Source organism: Microtus pennsylvanicus, chromosome 12 (genome assembly GCF_037038515.1).
Source record: "Microtus pennsylvanicus isolate mMicPen1 chromosome 12, mMicPen1.hap1, whole genome shotgun sequence".
Taxonomy (NCBI): domain Eukaryota; kingdom Metazoa; phylum Chordata; class Mammalia; order Rodentia; family Cricetidae; genus Microtus; species Microtus pennsylvanicus.
Genome location: NC_134590.1, coordinates 27944586 through 27964955, shown reverse-complemented (window position 1 = coordinate 27964955; position 20370 = coordinate 27944586). Strand labels below are relative to the sequence as shown.

General features: G+C 39.4%; 1 protein-coding gene across 1 annotated transcript in view; it reads right to left on the bottom strand.

Annotated features, from left to right (window-relative positions):
* The window catches only part of Scfd2 (sec1 family domain containing 2), a 314059-nt gene that overhangs the window by 230837 nt on the left and 62852 nt on the right, over window positions 1-20370 (bottom strand). Inside the window, exon 4 of the mRNA XM_075943079.1 lies at window positions 20063-20238. Coding sequence (XP_075799194.1) covers window positions 20063-20238 — 176 coding nt within the window. The remainder of the gene's footprint in view (window positions 1-20062; window positions 20239-20370) is intronic.

Below are 20370 nucleotides of genomic sequence, written 5' to 3'. Positions count from 1 at the left end.
GATATCTGGAAAGGGGTCCGCTCTGTGGGCTGAGCCTTGTAAGTTGTCGGCTCTGACATGAAGGCCAGCTAGAAACAGCAGTTGGTATCCAAAGAACCAGAGCCAAGCTTAGTGTGAAAAAAATCCCCCAACATACATTTCCAGAGCACGGAGAGTCTAAAACTACAGCAAAACAACTGTTTTCATAGCAAATTGTAGTGTTCATTAGACATAAGACAGAGATGATTTAAAAACTGCACGAGAATGTATGGAGGTTATATGTAAATGCCATGCTATTTTATATAAGGACTTGAGTACTCAATGACTTACTTCCCAGGGCTGGAGGGGAGGAGACTTAGAAACAATCCTTAATGGATAGAAAGGAATGGCCTACTCTAGATGAAGTGATGGCAGCCAACATGGCTTGAACCCTTAGTAACAGTCAAACTTTTGGCTAATATTGCATTCATTTCATTTATAATACAAACGAGAAGATATTTATTTCATGTATAGAGGAATGATGTATTCATTTTGTCTCTAACAAACTAGAAGCTGTTCATCTTACGTATAAAAGAATGTCTACTTGACTATTCCGTGTCTGCTAATAGAGTCACAAGATATTACGTATAAAGAAAGACTTTTGTCATATGAGCTCTGCTCCATTCCCTCATGCATGCATACCCCGTTGAACTAACAAACTCTCACACATATCAACTCTGTCAATTATGACCAGCCACAGTGTCAGGACTAGAAAGAGAGGGCAATACTTGGTCTTTGTTCTAAAGAAACTACAGCATGAATAAGTAGCAAAGCATTGCTTTCAGAACCCAGATAGTCTTGAACATGATTTGAAAATCATACCTCATTTCTTACAAAAAAAAATAGAAAAACATTTTTGATTTTTTGTTTTGTTTTGTTTGTTTTTGTTTTTAAGATAGGGTACCTCTGTATAGCTTTGGAGTCTGTCTTGAAACTTGCTCTATAAATGAGACTGGCCTCGATCTCACAGAGATACACCTGCCTCTGCCTCCCAAGTGCTTGGATTAAAGGCGTGCGCCACCTCTTCCAGGCTTAATGTGGCTCATACAAAGAAAAGGGAGAACTCCAGTCAGCAAACACTAGACTTGAGATCCGTACCAAAAGATTCCCATAGTGACAATGAATTATACTATATAATTTCTAAATGTTAATATATGCATCTTTTTATGATTCTCCTTTGAACTACTGTTCAGTTAGCCAATCACCTCCATGCCCTGGTCACTGTAGAAAGGATTTCAACTGTAGCTTTTAACTGTAGAAAGTGAGCCCACTTGTTCTGTATTAATCTCTTGCTTAAAGGAAAGAGTGAAGGCCCCTCCAGTGATCGACATCTGTCCTATAGACCATACTTGACTCCATGCTTAAGACTCCGCTCCCTAAACTGCTGGGCAGCTGGGAAAGCAATGGGAGAGGGAGCTGGTGCTGCCCAGAGAGACTGTGTGGAAGTGCATGGAAATGGGTGACTCTGAATATTGGGTGAAGCAAAGATTTCTGCGGTCAGGGAAATCTTACAAGACTTTTCCAGAGGGTCCATGAGGTCAAAATTATTTTCATAATTATATGAATACATTATGTGCCTTTTCCACTCTCGTTCTCTCTGGAGTTCCCAGTGAAGTTTTCCAGAAGCTGTGTGAGGTGTGACCTGACAACAGATTGAATGCAGAAGTGTACAGGGGAATGCAGCTGTCTTCTATTAAGCCAGACATTAAAGACATTTGCAAGATGCAAAACAATGTTATTCTTCTTATTAAGTAATTCTGATTTGAGAAAACTGAATTACTTTCATGAGAAAATGTATTCATGTTAATATATATACAATTATTTGAACAAATAATGATTATTCTTTTAATACTTAATAAGTACTTTTATATGATCTGTTTTAATTTCTAAGGTGGCTAGTATCAATAAATATCATTAATCTATTAAAGCAAAAACTCCTTTGACATTTATGAAAATATTCAAGAATGCAAAAGAGTGCTTTGACCAAAATGACTGCAATCCATTGGGTTAGACCATATGTGTTAAAACCACAGGCATAGCCAGGGAGTCTGAAGGCCAGGCTTACAAAGCCATGCCTCCCTTGGTTTGCTGCTTCCTGCTTGTTTTCCTTCCCTCTTCAGCTGTCTTATAGTACTGTGTTCTCCTCAGCAACAGTTCCTCCAGCTAGGTTTTAAAGATGCAGGAAAAACATCTTTTTTGTTCAAAACTTAATAGAATTCACTGTCATGAAACATTGCCCCTTGAAAACAAGTGTTCCTTTCCCTCCCCAAGGTCATTGAAGTTAATCACAGGATCTTGCAAGAGTTAAAGGACACAAGGTAGGAAGTCCATTCAGGTTGGTGTCACCTCTAGCACCCCCAGGCCGCTATAATCATAACGAAAACAATTAACTGATAGTAATTATTTGCGTATCTCACAGCCCAAACCAAGAACACAGTTCAGGACAGGGAGAGTGTTCCATAAGTAGAGAACATACAGGAAGAGAAAACAGCACAATGAAGTGTTGTGGGAGGGAATGGGGAAAGATAGAGATCATTTAGAATTACAGACAAATGACTAACATTAAAATATAGGAAGGACCGTTCATATTATAAATGGGGTTTTAGGGTAGTTGCTTTCAACAATCACCTAGAATCATCTTTTTTCTTGACATGATTGTAGTTTTAAAAGGAAAGGCAAATGGATCAAATTTTGCTTCCCAGGTGAACTTAATTCTTCTCAAAGACCCATCCGTACACTTCAGACGCCGTGTTTACTTGTTCTGTCTTGTTCAAAATAGAGCTAAGTCAGGTGTGGCGCACATCTTACTTTCCTCACTCTCAAAACAGAGGCAGGTGGACTTCTGTGAGCTGGAGGCTGCCTCCTTTTAAGGGCACTGGCTACTTTTCCAGAGGTTGCGGGCCCAATTCTCAGCACTAATATAACTGTGAACAATTCCAGTTCTAGAGGATCTGACTCCCTTCTCTCGTTTCTCAGGGCACCAAGCACACACATGCTGCACACAGGCAAAACATCTGTACACATTTAAAAAATAGAAGAAGAAGAAGAAGAAGAAGAAGAAGAAGAAGAAGAAGAAGAAGAAGAAGAAGAAGAAGAAGAAGAAGAAGAAGAAGAAGAAGAAGAAGAAAGAAAGAAGACAGAGTTAATTAAAAAAATAAAAACAAAACAATTCTGCACACAAGAAAAACTAAATAGTTAAGCTGGTGCAGGTAGGCAGGTGACCATGGCATGCACTCAGCCTGTGTATATTATCATAGCTCCTCTAGTTATTAAAATACAGAAACACTTCAGTAATAATGATAAATGAGGTGTGTGTAAACACATATGGTCCCAATAAAAACTTTCCAACTATGGCGATTACACTAAAATTATTTAGTAGGCTTTGTGCAAAATGCACTCTTTTTCTTTTATGGAGTCGACATCTAAAGACAACCCAACTTCATATAAAACTCTAGACGTGGCTGTCTCAAGCATAAGCAAAAAGAGATTAGTGAAGACAGAACTACAGATCACTAGCTTTTATATTTTATTGCTGCAGGTGTATAAGAAAAAAATTCCCCTGGAGATGTACAGTGCCAAAATAAAAACTCCAAAGCCTTCTTTGGAATAGAGGAAAAAAATCTGCCTCAGAGTTAATTCATTCTCCTTCAGAAATGTGACATTTGACAAAGAGGAGTTTGAAATTAAAACCAGACACCAAAGCCCTACCTGCTTCAGTCAGGCCCTGCTAAGAGAAAAAATAGAAAAACTTGAGTCCATACACAAAAGCTTCATGCTAAGTCAGGCTACAGAATCAAGACATACAGTCAGATAACATCATAAAGAGTCTCAGAGAGATTTTAGACCACAAGTTCTTCAGACTTTCCTATTCATTAAACTAAGAATGCCATATGGTCTCCACTGCTTACTATTATTTTAATATATACTAAGAACAACATGTATGTAGCAATAATAATGATTTTTAACATTGCAACCACAATCAGCACTCCCTCTCGCCCACAAGTCCTCAAATTGGTCAAAGTACCCCACCACCACACAGCTGGGCACACCTCCTCCAGTCCAACACTCTACAACAGCGAGGGACTCCTACCTGCCACAGCCTCTTGCCTTCCTGGTGCCTCTGTCTAGAGAGCTTATGTCCCACTCCCTCCCTGCATTCAGGTCTCACTCAAATGTTACTCCATCAGAAATACGTCATTCAAAATCTATCACAAATCACAGTCTGGATAGGAAGAATCCCTCCAAAAGATCATGTATTTATTAAGTGCTTGGTCCCCAGCTAGTGACATTATTTTAGGAAGTTCTGGGAACTTCCGAGGTTAGGCATTAGCTGGAGAAAGTATACTGTTGAGTATTCTTGGGGACTATATCTTAGTTATGGATCTCTCTCCCTCTCCTCCACTCCCCTCTCTCTTACCTCCCCAACACAGACAAAGAACCTTCTCTTCCACATGTCCCTACCCCAAGTGAATGGGGCCAAATAACTCTGAACTGATCCCTCTGAAACCATGAGCAAGGTTTCCCTTCCTGAAAGCTGCTTTCTCAAGTATTTTGCCAAGGTGACCAAAAGCCTGACTAATGTCATACATATAATGCTTTTCCAACCCTTGCTCCTTGTTATTTCCAGCTTTGCCTTCCATCATTGCAAATCTCACCAATGGCATCAAGTACTATAAGGGCCAGTACAGCAAGGGCACCAACCAATGAAACCTCTAAGCTAAGGATCACATGTCCTTACTCCTGTGACACAATTCACACATTTGTGGGTTCACCTACCATCTATTCCCTTGCTCAGAATGTAGGCTCTATGGAGGCAGGAAACCTGTGACACTGCTCTATCCCAACCACATGAACCATGGTTACCAGTCACACAGCGAGTGCTAATAGCACTGACCTGAGCTCTTGTGGGTGCCTGTATGTTAAAATGCTCTAATAACTCATGAGAAACTCAAGAAATATTCTTATATGAAATGTGGCCAGGTTTTGTGTTATTTGGATCATATAAAATCATATGCAATGTGGTCTTATAGACTTTGTACATTAATAACACTCCACTATTTCAATATATTAATGGTTTTAATATATTAAAGGCCTATAAAGAAGCCTTCACATGCATGATGAGGACCCCAAGGACTCCAGTTCTGATTGACTCTGCTGCCAAGGAATCAGGAGAAGAGGAATCCTTCTGAGAAAATAAATATGCTTTACTGAAAAACAATTAATTCCAGATTTAAATTACATTACAGGGTATAATAAATGCTTTATCTGCCCTTTCAATAAAGTGAAACAAAGTTTCCTGTGAAGAATACGGTAGAAATTCATTGCAGTGGTAAAGGTGTTTATTTCAATGACAGAAAAGTCTAGCATTATTAACATACTGGCTAATAAGGAGGTGGTAGGCAGTCTAGGAGCAAAACAGCAGTTACTGCCATAACCAAATCTCTACTTTAAGCACCTAAAACCAGCAGCATGTGTACCTTCCCTAAAACCACACAAAGTCACCTCGATTCCAAACATGGGGAGATGGCTCTCAAAGATCAAGCACCTCTCCTTGGAGTTCTATGAGTGAGATAACCCTGACCATTCAGACTGTTCTCAAGAAAATAAGAAATGAAAACAACATCTTATTTCATTAAATGAAAAAACTATGAATTGTTAAATAGAAGTATTTAACAATTGAAGATAATATACTGGGAATATGGCTCAGTTGGTAAAATGCCTTGCAGAACAAGCTGAGGACCTGAGTTCAAATCTCCAGCACACATGTAAAGTAAAAAGGCCAGGTGTGACAGTACACAGAAACAGTACTGGCCAGCTAGCCTACGTAAATACAAAACCTCCGGTTTCAGTAAAACACACTCTCAAAAATTAAGATAAACACGTGCACACACGTGCACATGCACACACACACACACGCACACGCACACACACACGCCCTTCAATTCTTGTTTGCCTAGTCCTTGTCTACTGAGCCTGGCGCTCAGCAGCTGACTGGGCTGACTAATGTGCTCAGGGCTCTGTCTTTCTCTCCCCACCCTGCGCTGAAGCTACAGAGCTTTTACTGGGCACTGGCTCCCAACTCAGGTCTTCATACTCACAAAGCAGAAACTGTACCAAATGCACCCATATCCCCAGTCCTTCAAAGCAAATCTTATCAATTAAAAGAATTTGCTAATAATCCAGTCATAGCAATGCTACTGCAATCTAAGCGGCAATGTCTCCCCTTCTCTAACCCCTCCAAAAGTGAGTTGTGAAAGGAACCCCATCCAATGACTATTCTCCAGGCTTAAGATTCTGATGTTACTGCAGTGATTGCTCTCCCCGAGCCACTAACAATACACACTTCAAATCAAGACGTGTTGTACTAGGAGATAACAAGTGGTTAAGGTTAAAACGTATTTCCAGGAGGCAAACAGGATGAAGAATAGACTGGTTTTGCTGGTAGATGGTAAGAAGAAGATGAGGAGCAAGAAGCCTAGGGATACCTCCAGGCCTTGGTGCTACAACACACTGGGAAGGCTCCCAGAAGAGGCATCACAGGAACAACAAAGAAAACAACTTAGCAACAGGTGGAAGTGATTGTGCACGCTGCATCCTCTGTTCCTGGTGTGCCAGACATTATTTTGAAGGAGTCAAATTCCAGTATCAGTGAGTTTCCTGGCCATATTGTTTTCCGATCAGGCTCATTACTAAAGCACCATGGAACATTTGGGAAATATGTCCCGACACAACCATATCATCTAGATTGTGTCTTTCCTTTTAGTCCCTCTCTGTTTCTTTCACACAGGAACCTAACACAATTTGTAACTGTGTTCTAAAACAGTGAGAGAAGCAACAATGACTGGGGTTAAGAATAAGAATCTCAGTGTTGAAACACATAATTGTATTAAAACCACCAAGACAATACTCGGCACCTGCCGAGAACATGTATGTGCTCTGACATCTTCAAGGCTATGACTGAAGACATTCTTTTCAAATGACTGCAAACAGACTGCTAAGCGTGCCTGCCAAAAAGCTTGTCGTTCTAAAAAACGGGACCATGAATGTCTATGATAAATCTGAAAAACATTGAGTGACAAACATTTGCTAATAATATCTTGGACTTACTGTTTTATTTGAAGTGCAGATTTAGTTTAATAACAGATCATGATAACTTTTCTAACGACAACTCTGGAGGAAGTGAGGAAAAAAAGACTTGAAACTTCAATACCACTTAAACTCATTAAAACTAAAAGACCTATTCCAAGCAGCATTTCACTTTTAGTATTGATTCCAAATGACTTTCCCAGTGCAGGTCAGAACTAGCTCTGGTTACCATATTTAATCATGATTTCAGAGATATGTCAAGACATGAAAGAGATATCATTGAAAGTAATGTACTGGGAGAAAACTAGTACCCAATACTTTAAAGCCCTAATTTGTACTGTGTCTTGTTTAGTTACCAAGAGCTCGGAAGAGAAATATAACTTCAGTGCTATGCATTTAATGTGGGGCCCGATATTTGCAGACAAGGGCAGCACTGGATTCTGCAAAACTGTATCTGTACCATTCCTCAAAGGGAGTTCTGGGTCCCCACCCCCTAGAAGAACACGGACTGGTCACCAGATGTGAGGCCCATGTGGCACAAGCACACAAGAGCCCTGGAACAATAAGAACAGAGCTAATAAGAGCAGCAGGCAGGAGGAACTGAGATGACTGACAAATGTTTGGTGCTGTTGACTGACTGTCTTGGAAAAAATTACATAAATCACTACTTAAAACCAGAAATATGACTTGGTCAGTTGTTTTCTACAAATCTTTCATTTTTAAAGAAAAAAAAATCCTTCATTTTTGAAATTTTTACTGCAAAAAGAAATGTACCCATATGTAGTTCATTACTTGGTCTGAATTAAAATAAAGTTCATGCGAGCACTTAAAGAAAGGAAACTGACTTGAGACTGCTTTAGCTGGGCCAATGAAGCTGCTTGCCTTAGCTTTTAACTCTGTTAACAGCAAATTAGCCACCAAAGCCTGTGCACTCTGTGTCCGTGTCATCCCTTGAACATCGTCCTTCCTCCCTGAGTGTCATCCCTTTCTCCACAAATATGTACCCAATATCCGGCCCATTTCAATAAAATGATATGCCATGTATTATTGGATATGCAGTTCCCAGCCTCATCAATCTCTCACCCTTTCTACCTGTTGAGTATCCTTCCTTCAAAACACAGTTTTAATGTCAATTGCTTGTGAGAAAATCTTTTGAATAGCACAGTCAAAAGTATGTCTTTATGGGCTGGATGGCTCAGTTGTTGAGAGTGCTTGATGCTCTTCCTAAATTCAGTCCCCAGCATCTACATCAGGTGACTCACGGCTGCCTTTAACTCCAGCTCTAGGCTATCTTAGATCCAGGAGATCTAACACTCTCTTGTGGCCTCCATAGGTACATGTACAGCAGCATACATGCACATGGACACACATATACATAAGTAAAAATAAATCTTTAAAAATTATGTCTTTGTATATTTGTATGTATACGCACGTGTGTGTGTGTGTGTGTGTGTGTGTGTGTGTGTGTGTGTGTGTGTGTATGCTCATGTCTGTGTATCTAGTGGCAGGAGGGTTGGCCAGTGAGCTGTCTCTAATCCCCAGCACTGGGATCACAAGCCTACCCCATCATGTCTGGCCTTTTTATGTGGGTTCTGAGGGTCAGACTCAAATCCTCATGCCCAGAGCAAGCACTTTACCAGCTGAACCATCTGCCATCTCTTCAGTCCCCAAATTATGTGTTTTAAGATGAACTGCTGCATATAAATCCACCAATACATTTCTTAAGCTGGAAATCAAGCCCAGGGTCCTGTATATGCAAGTTCAGTGTTCTACCCTTGAGCTGCTTCCCTAGTCCTGAATTCGCCAACATATTCCTATTCTAATATAATACTGATGACAACTAACATATCTGAGGCTCTATGCTGAATACCACGTTAACTCCTTAAGAAAACCTCATTCATAATTATGGGCCCAAAATATAACTACACTTAAAATGTATAAAAATAGAGTTGGAGATGTGGAATATCATTTTAACTGGGCAAAGATGTGATACATTTGTTTATGGTGTGGAATTTTACTTTAACCATATAAAGGTGTATTACATTTGTTTATTCTGCATTTGTTTAACAACGCAAGGATGTATGCTTAATTATGTCTCTCAGCTTGCATCTCCTGAAAATCACGGTGTCCTTCTATTCAGTCCCCACTTAAGAACAGTAGCTACACATGGTTCCTCCCTACTACTTCCTGTCAGCTAGTTGCTGACTCAACCTCCTAACCACAGGTTAATTTTATTTGATTAAACAAATGTAACACATCATTGCATCGTTAAACAAATATTCCACAGCATAAATGAATGCAACACAATTTAATATTTCAAAACAACAAACCTCACAAAAAACCAATGACTAGGGAGATCATAAGCCAAAGGGAACAGTCTACCGTTGTTTTGTGAAATGGTCATGTCAGATTGCATCCTAAATACTTACATTTATACTCAACAATTCTTTTTTTTTTTTTTTTTTGCTTCTCTCAACTTTGGTCAAAAAAGTTTCTTTTGTAATGGTTATTGTAGGGATTCATCTGATCAAAGTACCAAGTATAAAGAACTCTGAATGCTTAGCTGTGGATGGTCATCCATACAGCCTTCCACCATCCAGGGCTCAAGGAACTTCTTGGAAGAAGGCTTAGGAACAATGTTAAGAGTTGAATCAGAAAGAGTGCAGGGCAGTGCTGACATCTGCGCATGACATCACTGTTGTGTTCATAGGCTCACAGCAGCTATGGTAACTTGTACCAGATCAAAGCAGTCAAAATTCAAGCACAGACTGGGAGAAGTCCCTGAAGCTCGGCTCCGACCAGAGACGGTACTGACAGTTGATGACTGCTGAGGGAGGGAGAGTTATCCTTTGAGGATGTGGCTGCTGGTAGGTTGCTCGTGCCCCAGTGGATCGTCACACACCCATGTGTATATGGGCAGCAGAAATTGAACTCAGAGGGTTATTAACGACAACACAAAAATACATGACTCTTAAAGGGAGATGGGAAAAGAGGCACTGGCAGCAACTGGAGGATGATAACATGGATGATATGATCAATAGAGTGTACACATATATGGAACGGTCAAAGAATAAACAATATTTAAAAATAAAACCATGCCTTTAGATTATATCTAAGATGTTCTATAAATGAACATAAGCAAGGCATTTTCTCCAAGGGAAAATAATGTCAAAAGAAACACCATTATACAGTGTTATTTCCCTTCATTCTTAGACATTTAGATGTTAGGGCTGAGAGTGTGGCTCAGTGGTAAAGTCCTTGTTTAGCATGTGCAAGGCATTGAATTGGACTCATCGCACTCCTAAAAACTTATAGATGTTTAACAAGGAAAAAGAAAATAATAATCTTATCTGTCACTGGTGTAGCCAGCGTGGCGCCAGGAGTAAAGGCTGAGAACAGAAGGTTCAGTGTAGGGGAACACACATAATTATTTTCTCTTTTGGTCAAGCAAAACAGAAAGGCTATGCTACTCTTTTTCACTAAATGAAGGCCCACCTACATGTATGCACCTTCAACTACTGGCAAAGTCTGTACATCAACATTTTTGGTAGACCCACAACACACTAGAAACAAAATTGTCAGTCTTAAATTACCTCTGCATGATTACTAGCTCTGGTTCCCAGCTGGAATAACACATGATATCATCACTTTAGAGACAAGCCCAGTTTAAGAGCAATAGTTTACATGACCTACATTCTGAGTCCCTTTCTAATCAGGCGCTTGGCACAGATTTGCCTGCTCCTAACCTAGCAATACCTCCACACTCAGCAAAAGAACAAGAAGTTCATGGACATTGTTTCTTATTTCAGATTTTTTATGTCTCCCCCCTTTTCCCTCATTATTCAAAATTATAATGCCTTAATGAGTTGATATGCTGGGAAAGAGGAGCATTAAAATAAAATATTCTGTAAAAACAGCTGAAAATGAGACGGTTAATATCCTTACATCTCATGAGGTCCAATCAAAGTCTGGCTAAGGAATAAAACCTAAGGTAAAAGCATAAGTGAGGGAGGTTGAAGAGATGTCTCCATGGGTAAAGGGTTTGCTATACAAGCACAAGGACTGGATTCAGATCCCAGAGCCCATGGGAAAGCCAGGTGTGGTGGAGGTCTGTAACACACACCTGAGAGACAGAGACAGGTTCATCCCAGCAGGCTCTCACACCAGCAAGCCTAGCACAATGCTGAGCTCAGATTCAGTGAGAGATGGTGTTCCCAAAAGTAAGGTGGGGTTAATAGAGGAAAACACTTAAGATTGACATTTGGCCTCCATATACACATACACACACACGCACACACACACACACACAATATATATATATACCAAGTATCAAAGAAAAAATAGTTGGAAATGTTGGACTTTAGTGATCCTAATATTAGTAGGAAAAATTACTGACTTATATTAACTAATCGTTTAATTAACAGGTTATATAGACTATCACATTCTGACACCTTCTTATTTTCATACTTGAGAACAAATACGTAGAAGGATGCAATAAAAAGGAACCAATAGTCATTCTATACCTACCCAGTACAAATGCTCCAGGAATATATAGCTAGAAAGGGTTTCAGCATTGGAGAGACTGGCTTGCAATTTAGCTTCCATATGCACTAGCAATGAGATCAAGGTCAAACTCATAACTTATTCATTCTCAAGTACATGATTAATTCAAATCAGTTCATGAGATTCATTTAAAAATGGGTTGACTGGAATCTAGGACTTGTTTTTATTAGGGGACTACTGACACAGCAGTGAGACACAGAGTCCCTACAGATCCCACCACAGTGCTGCTAACCCTGACATCTAATGCCTGCTGCAGAGCGAAGAGCAGGCAGAGTCAAGAGGCCAGAGGGGTTTCTGCTTTCACAGCTTCCCTGTCTGCAGACTGCATTTATTCAAGAAATGGTTATTACAAGGAATGAAACAATTCTTTTGGGAACAACTTTTTAGGTTGGTTTTTCCTTCTCTGATTTGGAAACATCACATCTCTTGGCAAAAAATGAGAAGTCAAGGGCTTCTATGGAGAGATGAGGAAGTGATGGAGAAAAAACATTTTTCAAATTGGTAAATTTTAAAGCTTATTAATTCACCTACTTATAAGCGAGAGTGTCCCTCACCAAACCAGATGTTGTCAGAGGTTGTGTTAATCATCAAGAATGTCATCATATGAGCACCTGAGGAGCCCATATGCTATGATACCTAGACCTCTTCAATTCCTAACTTATCATGATTTTGAAAACATCTTAAATACCATCAATCTGGATAAGTAAATTTCATGTAGCATGAAGACACACATACATACTGTATGAATACACAGTTAAGGAGCAGCCTTGGTGGCAGAAGGTCAAAGCAGGAAGCCTAGTGCAGTACTATGGTACTGGAACCCAGGCCACCAATGAAGACACAGGGCAGGACAGCAGCTGAACACAGACAGCTGGCTCCAAAGAAGAGAGGAGAAGAAAGCCAACACCATCCAAGAGAGCAGATCCTAATCTTAGAGAGGAGCACAAAGCACTGCTGTTCCCTTGGAGGCAGGGCCAGTCCAAGAGGAAAACAGGTAGGGCGAAGCCCAGTGGGTCACCCAGATTACTAATGAGGTGAAACACCACTGTTACTAGGAGACCACGTGGATGATGAGAGAGGCCATGAGTGTGCTAAGAGTACCCCATAGGGATGGGGGTGACATATTTGCTGCTTCTCTCTAGGAATATTTTCTTTCTTTTTTTTTAAACATTTTATCTATGTACTATTTTTATGTGTATGGGTGTTCTGCCAGCATGTATATCTGAACACCACATGCATACAATGCCTGTGGGGGCCAAATGAGAGCATCAAAACCCCTAAGACTGAAGAGTTTGTGAACAGTCACGTGGGCACTGGGACTCGAACCTGGGTCCCCCAGAAGAACAGCCGGGTGCTCTTACCTGCTGAGTCACCTCTCCAACTTTGGGATTATTTTTCTGTGTATTTTTGTGAAAAGCATACTCTACAATTGTCCTCAGGAAAAAAAAATCATATCGTAATTCCTTACCTCTCTGGAACAGCACCCAGGCCCAAGTTAAGGGATCATTGTTTTCTACTTTGTTCAGTCTTTATTCAAATGTTATCATCTCGGTTTGAAAATGGCAACAGATCTGTGGGACACAGTGACTCCGCTATTATGGCCTCTGGCCAAAGAAAAGCAGACTGGTCAACTGCCTTCCCAGAAAAATTCAATCTTAATTATTATAAATGGCTGAAAACAGGCATAATAAAACAGGACCTCCCAAGACGATGGCCAATCAGGAACAGTGCAATAATGACCATTATATTTCTGAGCCAAGCCTTGTGGTTTGAAAGCTAATACAAGCAACAGGGAATTCAAAAGGTACAGCCACCAATGCTACAGGACTAGCACGCACACTACTATTTAGTTTACTAAATGTAGTTTGTTTTGGAAAAAAGTAATCTAATCTAAATTTAATAGATTAAAGAAACACATCTTACCCTTTAAAAAGTACTTTAGGAACTTTAAAAAGAACATGCTAATTTTTCATTGATGCAAAGACAGATAAAACTTAAACTACAGCAATATTATACCTGTAAAAACTTGAATTGACTTATAATTCATTTAGGTTTTTCATTTAAAACTGATTTTCCAAGTTGGAACAGCAACAGCAAAAGAAGGATAATACATATATATATTTACAAAATGTGTGCTATAAGAAGTATAAACACAGCTGCTTCCTCTACTCCATAGCTTGCTAGCATTTTATAACCACCATAAATTACATTACACCTAATAAAAGCCTTTTCCGGTGACAATTAGCATAAAGACATCAGCTAGATACTGCAGATGTAAAGGAAAGTAGTGCTGAGCATTATCAAACAGTAACTTTTAAAATACAACATTTTTCTAAGTGGCACTCATTTTTCTTCAATAAATTTTAATTTAGGAAAATGAAGTGCAGGGGAGAATGTATTAAAGGTATTACTTGCGTAAAATAGATTGATATTTTAAACATTTTGCTCATCTGAAAGAACAAATGATAATTATTCCTACTTGTTGAGCACTTGCTATATACCCAGCACTGAACTGAGTGCATATACTCTCATTCAGTCTTAAAACAACATGAAGACGATGCTGCATTTGTATTCGGGTCTTACTTTCTTATCTAAACTTTCTAGGTATTCTATAAAAATGGAAAATTCCACGTCCTTAATGCTACGTTAAGTAAATCTATATTTTGATTTAAGAACCTAACCCTAAAGTCCTAGTGTGCTGCTGTACAGCACGCGGCTCTACATAACAGGAGTGGCAGCAGCGGACCAGACCACACATTTCAGGGAACCTGTCGAAGGACCTGCGAAGTTTTTATCATGAAAAATAATGTCAGAGCTACATGTGGTCTAAGTTGAACACTATACAATGTACACGTAAATCAAAACATCATTTATTCTATACATATGCACATTTTATCACATTAAAAAAATCAGTGTGGGTGCTAGAGAGGTGGCTCAGCAAATAAGAGCACTGGCTGCTCCTTTACATGACCGGGGCTCGATTCCCAACACCAAAAAACCATGTGTAACTTAGGGACCCAATACTCTCTTCTCGATTCCATGGGCACAAATATGAAGGCAAAAAAAACCCCACACATAGAATATAAAGTAATAAAGTAAATTTTTAAAAAATCAGTACTCCAGTTGCAAAATGAAAAAGAATTGAAAATAATATAACTTGTTACGAAAAGGAAGTTGTTCTATGATCGCATCCATGACTAGCATCAAAGTCACTGAGTGTCGGGGTTTAACATGTTCTGTGTGTAAACAGAATTATTTGGTAATTACTACACATATGCTTAATATACAAAACACTGCTGTCAACAGTGGGGATAAGAAGGAAAGAGTTATGAAGACCTTTTAGCTCCAATTTTTTGAAATATAATTACTGCTGGTAAATATGAGATCTTCCCCCAGAGAGTTTGTTTTTGAATACATATAATTGTCTTTCTTAATTAAAAGCCTGATTCAGTAGATTTGTATCCCAGAGCCTGAGGGAGGTGTTCACAGCAGCTCTGAAACCAATCAGTGGGTAGAGAGTGTGCCAAGTACCACTTTTCCATGATGGGAATCCTACTCTTCCCTAGGGTTGTCTCTTCTGTGACTTAGGCCATTAAGTCAACGCTGAAGGTTGCAGTGACGGAAGCCTGGTGGGCAGTGGTGGAAATGAGTCTCCAACTAAGTAAGCAACTCTCAGCCCTGACTGAGACTTCTCAAACTTTTGGGAAAAGATAAATGTTGCCCCTGTGTTCAAAATAAACTCAAATGCTCTACTTTCTATCCAAAGTCTGTAAAAGAACACTGAGCATATATTATGCCTTGTTCCACAAATGGATGAGTGTGAGCTATATAAAATAAGAATGCTCATAAACCAAAAGTAATTATGATGGCTCATTTACAGGTCCGCCTAGGCTAAAACCTTGAGCACACGGCACCAGCAAGAGTGATATGCAACTAGAATCGTAGCAGAATTTTGACAAGTTCAGTGTTTTATTCTTTTGTCTTTTTGCTCATTTTCCAATTGTTGAAGGAACATACTGATGTCACCAGCCATCTAATAGTTTAATACGCAATGAAAGACTCAAAAGTTCATTACGAATGAGAAGACACAGAACCGATACGTTCAAGTTTCCTCGGGAACCTGTAGTACATTGACAGATTATTATTATCCTGAGGATAAAATCTCTATTGAATCTTGTTTTGAGATACTTCAAATCATTCTGAAGCCTAGGCTAATCCAGCAGACATGACTGGTATGTAGGAGCAGAGTCTGCCCCCATGACATAGCACATGTCACAAGACAGGCTGCCCCAGTGACTTAGAGCTAGTTACCAGATGAAGATGATGACCCCCCCCCCCAGGAGAGGAGACACTAGCCTAGCACAGGCTGCTGGAGCCCAGCATGTTAAGGAGGTCATCTAAGCACAAGGGTTAAGCCTACCATGGGGATGAAGGGACATCCATGTGGACGACAGAAACAGGAACATCCCAGTGCTGGGTACTGGAACCACAGCAAGCACAGGAAGTGTTGATGTGCATAAACATGGTAGTGAAGAGGAGTAGAGGGAGGGTCTGAGGAAGAAAGGGAGGTGGCTGCAGACACTCAAGGGTGACTATGACCCAAAGGGATCTGACCAGAGGTTGGGAGCCACAACATCCCTGAACAAAGAGCATCAGGTCCTGAGTAGATGAGGACATGGAGGCAATGGCAGAGGTCTGGCATGGAGTACCAGAAGTTTCATCTTGGAGGAGCAGTGGAGCTTGCAATGGGAGCTAGAGTTGGAGTGGGAGGAGAGTGCCATGTACCAGTTAGAAACAGGGCCAGAACAGCGACAGATGCCTGAGCTCCAGCAAAGAAAGGCAAGCACTTAGTGGGAAGGTGCCACCAGGGGTTTCTAGACCTGAGAGACAGGGAACATCTGTGTGGACTTGACCACCACCTTGACTAGAAAGAGAATGAGGTGGAGAGAGGGCAGTCCTGGGAGCTGGCAGCAACACGGTTGGAAGGGGGATCAGAAACAAAAAACTACTGTTCCAATCACACATACATTGTTGCTTATGCTTAGAGACCCAAGAAAATAATAATACAAAAAGCAAGAAAGGCAACTATGTTACTGATATAAGATCAGTATTCAAAGCTGAACAATTCTTCTCGGCCAGCAGCAAACAAAAACTGAAAAAAAAACCAACACTTTTACAATTTTTAAACTATCCATGAAAACACCTAAATATCTTTTATAGAAAAGTCCAAAATGAATCAAAATTTGTTTCAACCATGTGAGAAAATATATTCCCTCCAATATAAAAGGAAAAAATGATACTAAAGATATAATCTGTGTTGGTAAAGTTAAACAAACACATATGTATGTGTGTATGTATGTATCTTATACACACATGTGTGTGTTATGTGTAGTGAAATATTTTAACTAGGCAAAGATGTGTTGCATATGTTTATGCTGTGAAATATTTAATGGTGTAAAGGTGTGTTACATTTGTTTGATGATGTAAGGATGTGTGTCTAATTGTGTAAAGATGTGCTGCATCTGTTTCACCTTGCTGCTTCAGGCGCCTGATTGGTCTAAGAGTAAGGACAGGAGGGGATGGCAGGCAGAGAGAATAAATAGGAGAAGAAATCTAGGCTCAAGAGAGAATGAGGAAGAGAGAACCAAGGAGAAAGAGAGAGAATAGTCCAGGCCAACAAACACAGAATAGGGCATGCAGAAATAAAGGTAAAAAGCCCTGAGGCAAAAAGAGAAACAGGTTAAGTTAAAAGAGCTAGCAGAAAAGAGCTTAAGCTAGACTGAACATTCATAACTAATATTAAGTCTCTGTGTCATGATTTGGGACCTGGTTGGTGGCCCAAAAGAAAAAGCCTGACACTGTTACATATGTGTGTGTGTATACATGTACACACACACACACACACACACACACAAAGAGAAAATTAGATCTAACCAGACCATGAGTAAAAATAAATTCTAGATAGATTCAAAATTCAAATGTTAAAATAAAAGTTAATTTTTAGTGGAAAAAAACATGTTTAGAAATTGAGGATAGAAAGGGATTGAAATATACACAAGCCATATAAGGTAATATTTATCAACTAGACTATGTAAACAGGAATTAAAGTCAGTAGACAAGCCATGAACTGGGTGAAATATTTATACTATATAACTTTTAAAGCCTAACGTCTACCACAGGGTAGTGGTGGCACATGCCTTTAATCCCAGCACTCAGGAGGCAGAGGCAAATGGATCTCTGCAAGTTTGAGTCCAGCCTGGTCTACAGAGGGAGTTCCAAGGCTACATAGAGAAACCCTGTCTCAAGAACCCAAAAAAGAAAAAAATTCTTTGTTACTCAATATATAAAAAGTGGGCAAGGGGCTGGATAAAAAGTGGGCAAGGGGCTGGAGAGATGGCTCAGCGGTTAAGAGCATTGCCTGCTCTTCCAAAGGTCCTGAGTTCAATTCCCAGCAACCACATGGTGGCTCACAACCATCTGTAATGAGGTCTGGTGCCCTCTTCTGGCCTGCAGGCATACACACAGAAAGAACATTGTATACATAATAAATAAATAAATAAATAAATAAATAAATAAATAAATAAATATTAATTAAAAAATAAAATAAATTTAAAAAAATAAAATAAAAAATAAAAAGTGGGCAAATTGATTTTAAAAAAACACCAATTCAAACAAGAGGAAAAATGAATAGCCAATAAATATAAGCTGCTCAGGCTTATTGCCTACAATTGTAAATTTATACAGAAGGTAGTGACAGACTGCTTGCTATAAGATAAGGATAATTGGATAATGCTAAAATGCTGGCCACCACAGTGAGAAGCAAACAGGCATCTTTTGCATAAACACCACCTACTGCAATGTGATGATACTTAGTGACATCAATAATGTGAACAGCCCATAACCTCACCATCCTCTCCAAAGTGGATGCCCTGGAGGAACTCTTTCCCAAGGGTTTCTGAGGACATGGACTAGGCACTCACCACCTGCTCTCACACACACTCTTACGTGAAGCAGCCCTACTGAGCAGCACCGTGGCTACATATAACACTTGTATACTCATGGTATGGTTTAAATGAGCATAATATATACATCACTTTGGGGTGTCTTGAAAATAAGAAGTTCAGAGACAAAATCAATTGTTAAAGTATATTTACAATATAATGTAACTTGTGCAAAAATTAAAGCCCATGGTAATTGTAGTCTACTATTTATATAGAAAAATAAATATTTAGAGAAAATAAAAAAGCAAGAAACAGAGCTAGGACTATTCTAGAAGGGAAAAAGAACCAGATTAAGGAAAAATCTATATCAAAGATGCTTCATTTATCTCTACTTTTATTTCTTTAATTAAAAGGGTAATTATGAGAAAAAATGGTAAATTATATTGTACCTGAATGGAAAGTTCATAGGTGTAAGCCATATTATGTTAAGTTTATCTTTTATAGTACAATACTTTAAAAATACATATAATGTGTAAATGCCCTAAATTTATGCCCTATAATATAAAATTACACATTTTTAGAAGATTTCCTATGAAGATATTTCATAAAACATGGAAAGTCCTCCCCCTACAAACAGATATCTTGCTAAACACTACAAATAGAATTTTCCCTCCCTTCATATGCCACCAAGCATTATTTTAAGGCATGTGGTCTATGATGTTTAAAGATTACAGACTAGGTAATGACAAAGGAAGTCTAAATAGCTGGAGGTTCTCACAGGAAAAGTAGTGAGAATTAATAAAGACTATGAAGATGTGTAAAGATCCAAAGTGCATACAACTGAAAGAGGTTTTCAGAAGGTAGCAAAATGGTCAGAATTTTCCTATGCTCAAGAAGTCAAAGGTAACAATGCTAATTTGTATAATAATGTGAAAGCTTTCGGTTGAGTGTTAAGTGGATGGCACATCAAGGATTGGGCGCAGGGCACATGCATCAGTTATTTTCCTATCGCCATGCTAAAACTCTACGACCAATGCAACTTACATAAGGCTTTATTTGGGCTTAAATGATAAGCATCCATGGCCACTGCAATAGGGAAGTGTGGCAGCAGGCAGCCATGGTGGCTGGAGCAGCAAGTTGAAAGTTCACAACTTAACCCACAAACATGAAGTGGAAAAGCAAACTGGGAATTGCATGCGGCTTTCAGTCCTCAAAGTCTGTCCACAGTGGTGCACTCCTTCTATCCAGGCCACATCTCCTAAACCTATCCAAGCAACACCACCAACCAGGGACCAAGTATTCTAACATCTGACCCTCGGTGGAACATTCTCATTCAAATCAAAATTGCACATGTCAACAATATGATTACTCAGATCATAACAGATGTCAAAGTTTTTTCCTGGAATTAAAAACTTCAATCAGTAACATATTAATAAGTTCACACAGGAACATACCTGTAGAAGAAGCCTTTCAAATGCCAGAAAGTTATCCCACTTGGCAGTCTGTGGGTGCTTCAGAGTTTCAACTGTGGCCATCCCAAGCTGTAGGAGCCCACAATGATTTGTAAGAGCTTTGAGGTTGTTCTTGAAGAGTTGAATATAGGACATGAGCTGCCCTGGTGTGACTCTCCCTGGAGGAACATACAAATTTATCAGAGCACTGTCTTCACTTTTACTAAATAACGACAAGGAGGCTGGGAACAAACACTGTCTTAGATGCGCAGAGAACTCCAGAGCTGATCAATAATTCTGAAACTATTAAG